This window comes from Xyrauchen texanus, chromosome 43 (genome assembly GCF_025860055.1).
Source record: "Xyrauchen texanus isolate HMW12.3.18 chromosome 43, RBS_HiC_50CHRs, whole genome shotgun sequence".
In the NCBI taxonomy this organism is placed as follows: domain Eukaryota; kingdom Metazoa; phylum Chordata; class Actinopteri; order Cypriniformes; family Catostomidae; genus Xyrauchen; species Xyrauchen texanus.
Window position 1 is genome coordinate 1827310 of NC_068318.1, and position 4120 is coordinate 1831429.

The following is a 4120-nucleotide window of genomic DNA, read 5'->3' on the forward strand; positions in this document are numbered from 1 at the left end:
GATTTTTAACTGTTTTGATTTCATGGGGGTTTAAATCAGATTTATCTTAAATTTCTTATTCTTAAATTTAAGTTTTAATTTTAAAGTATAAGGTACAAAGAAAACAAATATGTGTGTTTGTTTCGTTTTCGGGCTAAATTAATTGCAGACATTTACAGTAACACAGGGTTAAGGGTTCAGATCAAACAATCTGAATATCAGCGCAATATCAATATAGTGTTGCCTTGCAAGCACAATAAGAACAGAATATTTGAGTATCATAATCATGTGCAAGTAAAAAGAGATGCTGCATGTGTGGTTGCATGTGTTATGCAGCAGGGGGAGTGACAGCACTGAAATTTCTCTTGACGTCACACTGAGAGAGAAAAAGCATACACGAACAGCGCCGCCCCTTGATATTTCACGGTCATGCCTCGGATGGATCTTTAGAAGGATCGCAGACATCTGGAAAATAACTGACATCCTGTCATTTCTACAGCCTAACACGACATGTCAAACAGAATTTAAAATCCACCCCTTTTCACGTCAACATTTAGGTGAGTTTCTGAATCCATGAATTCTTAATTTGGACTTTAGCCGTGTTTTTGCTTTGTGTTTTGCCATTATTGTTATTTTTTAATAAATACAGGGATATATATATATATATATATATGCACTACATCTTCTTAAAGAAATAGTATGGGATGTAGGCCTACTTACAGTTTGCGGCTGGTTTTGTCTTGCCTGCATTATCCTGTGTGCATCCTGCCTGTATCACCCAACAGCGCTAGAGCATCCTCATCGGTTATTATGAAATGAAAGAATCAGCAACATTTTCCAAAATATTTACATGGCTTTTTTGTGTTGTTGTTGATTGTTGCTTGCATCCATGTGCTGACTGAGAAATACGCTGCTGCTCTAATGAGCCTTTGATATTTGTGCCGCTGGAATCAATGTTCCTCTAATCAGAAACCAAGAGCACAAATGCCAGACTGGCAGAGGTCTCATTGGACAGCAGTCATTGACCCTTTTTTTCTGTTAAACGTATTTCAAATTAAAGCTCTAATTTGATGCATAATACATTATGTTGCAGGAATTTTAATATGGTTTGGTAACACTTTACAATAAGGCTCTTTTCGTTAATGTTATACAGGTATAATGACAAGAACTAATAGCCTAATTAACAATATTGTTTTACATTTATACATTTAGATTAATGTTAATTTACGAAAATACAATTGTTTATTGTTAGTTCATGTTCATGTTAGTTCATTGCAAATTAACTAATGCAACGGATGCAACTTTTAGTTAAAAAAAATCTATATATGTGTACATTGACATTAAACAATATTATTAAATGCTTAAAGTATAATTGTTAGTTTGTTAACAAGTGTGACAAATACAACATTATTGTAAAGTGTTGCAGTTATTTAATATGATTTTATTTTTTTATATTTATGTATGATACTGTATATGTTATAAGAAAATTCCTAGTCAATCATAAAATACAAAAAATATGATTATTTTCTAATCATTAGTCATATAAAGCATATAATGTAAACATTAATATTAAGTATATATTACAGATATATATAATAAAATACAGATAAAGTGGGACATTTAAATTTTGTGTTTATTTTTTTATTTTTATTTTTTCATTTTTCCTCTGTATAGTTTTGTGTCTTACAACTTGTATTTCATAAATGTTCATTTAATTTTGCCTCCATCCAGGTCTTTGTGTGGCACAATGCCAGAGCAAAGCAATGATTACCGGGTGGTTGTATTTGGGGCTGGTGGGGTTGGCAAAAGCTCCCTGGTTTTGCGCTTTGTGAAGGGGACCTTTCGCGAGAGCTACATCCCCACAATTGAGGACACCTACAGGCAGGTGATCAGCTGTGACAAGAGCATCTGCACGCTGCAGATCACTGACACTACGGGCAGTCACCAGTTTCCTGCCATGCAGCGTCTGTCTATCTCTAAAGGCCACGCCTTCATCCTGGTCTACTCTATAACTAGCAAGCAGTCCCTGGAGGAGCTCAAGCCCATCTTTGAACAGGTCTGCCTGATCAAGGGGGATGTGGAGAACATACCCATTATGCTAGTTGGCAACAAGAATGATGAGACAAGTGGTCGTGAGGTGGAGAGCAGCGATGGAGAGGCCATGGCCAAGAGGTGGAAATGTGCCTTCATGGAGACATCAGCTAAGACCAATTATAACGTGAAAGAGCTATTTCAAGAGCTTCTAAACCTTGAGAAACGCAGGACTGTTAGCCTTCAGGCTGACGGCAAGAAGAACAAGCAGCAAAAACGGGCAGAGAAGCTTAAGGGCAAATGTGTGGTCATGTGAGAAAACTAAAGGGTGTTTGAGAACCAAAAACAGGTATTAATTTAACACATGAATACTCTGGCTAAAACTGTTTACACATGAAGAAGGAGGAATTTTGGGCACACACTAATTCATAGTAGTTTTACAGGAACAGGGATCCAGTGAGAAAATTGTTGGTTACTTAAAGGGTTAGTTCACCCAGAAATGAACACCTCTCATCATTTACTCACCCTCATGCCATCCCAGATGTGTATGACTCTCTTTCATCTGCTGAACACAAATGAAGATTTTTTTCAGTTTATCAACTCTGTAGGTCCATACAATGCAAGTAAATGGGTGCCAAAGATTTGAAGCTCTAAAATCCACATAAGAGCAACATAAATGTACTCCAGACAACTTTGGTGGTTAAATCCATATCTTCTGAAGCAATGTGATAGGTGTAGGTAAGAAACAGATCAAGATTTAATTCCTTTTTCCTTCACTTTCTCCGTCTGTTTTTCGTGATTTACATTCTTCGTGCAAATCTTAATGTACAATCTTAATCTTGTGTTCTGCAGAAGAAAGACAGTTAATCTCCATCTGGGATGGCATGAGGGTGAGTAAATGATGAGAGAATTTAAATGTTTGGGTGAACTGTCCCTATAAAAGTCCATTTCATGTGGAGAAATGCCTTGAGGACCAATCTTGTACTAATTATAAATGCAAAAATGTATTTACATAAAGTGATTATTTCAATAAAATAATAGCCCTAGCTTATCACACAATGCAAAAACTATTTTCATAATCAGCATTTTTGTCTTGTTTTCCAGTAAAAATATTGAATCATCTTTAAAACAATATACATTATATATACAATATATTTAATTGAGAGGCAAAATCACGAAGTATATTAATATTTAAAGAATAATACATCTATATAACTATTTATTAATAAATAATAAACATGAATATTAAATGTTAATTTAGTAAACAGGGTCATTTCATATAATTATGCTTTTTAATTTTTAATTTTTATTAGCTTAGATTGTTTTGCTTCAAGTAAATGTATCTTGTTTTAAGTATGTTAAGATTATTATTTTATTTATTTTTTTACTAGAAAACAAGACAAATATACTAAATATGTTTGTAATTTTCCACTAGACCTCAGCAGCTAACAGCTTGCTTGGCCAACCCTTCTAAGAGTCTGACATGTGTGAACCCAATGAAAGTACTAAACCCCTTTCTTTTATCAATAAATTAGAAAACTATGAATGGAGAAATATGATTAATCTGTAAACAACATTTTAGAAAGAATTTGTATATGAAATGATCATGTTAAAATCAGCTGCACTAAGCAATACTGTGTATAGTGCTTTAAGCCACTAGCTAATCCTGAAATTAATTAAAATCATCACACCTTTTAGCTGTTGTATGGCAAATAGCAGCCCCTTATTGAACAGGCTGTGCCATAGAGACTAAATTAAGGCATAAAAAGCTTCATGCGGTTTATGGCAGTTCATGATAGCAAACATCGACTGACTGGTCAAGACATGTAGTCTGAAGAGAAAGTAGTAGTACACTAAAATAAGCTAAATGCTAAATTTTATCTACAGTATGTAAAGAATAAATCTATCTTCACAAGGATTTATGTAAACAAAAAATTTATTTTACATAAAATCTAATCTTTATCAGATTTTAGGGTAAACTCTCCATCCCGCACACAGTTGAGTGCTCAATCTTTTCAAAGTATACTCTTTTGACTGCGAGCCCACACTGAGGTGTTCAACACATGCCCACTACAAGTGATTTGTGTTACTCTTTTAGCACAACTCAACA

At 34.3% G+C, this 4120-nt stretch overlaps 1 protein-coding gene across 1 annotated transcript; it reads left to right on the forward strand.

Annotated features, from left to right (window-relative positions):
* The first annotated feature begins 394 nt into the window (after nucleotides 1-394).
* LOC127635974 (GTP-binding protein Di-Ras2) lies at nucleotides 395-3016 on the forward strand. The gene is made up of 2 exons (XM_052116306.1): nucleotides 395-536; nucleotides 1711-3016. Exon 2 carries the CDS (start codon nucleotides 1727-1729, stop codon nucleotides 2324-2326), a length of 600 nt encoding a protein of 199 aa, XP_051972266.1. The 5' UTR covers nucleotides 395-536; nucleotides 1711-1726; the 3' UTR covers nucleotides 2327-3016.
* Nucleotides 3017-4120: the final 1104 nt, after the last annotated feature.

Excerpts from the sequence above, each read along its gene's own strand:
- LOC127635974 (XM_052116306.1), top strand. The coding sequence starts at position 1,727 with ATGCCAGAGCAAAGCAATGATTACCGGGTGGTTGTATTTGGGGCTGGT.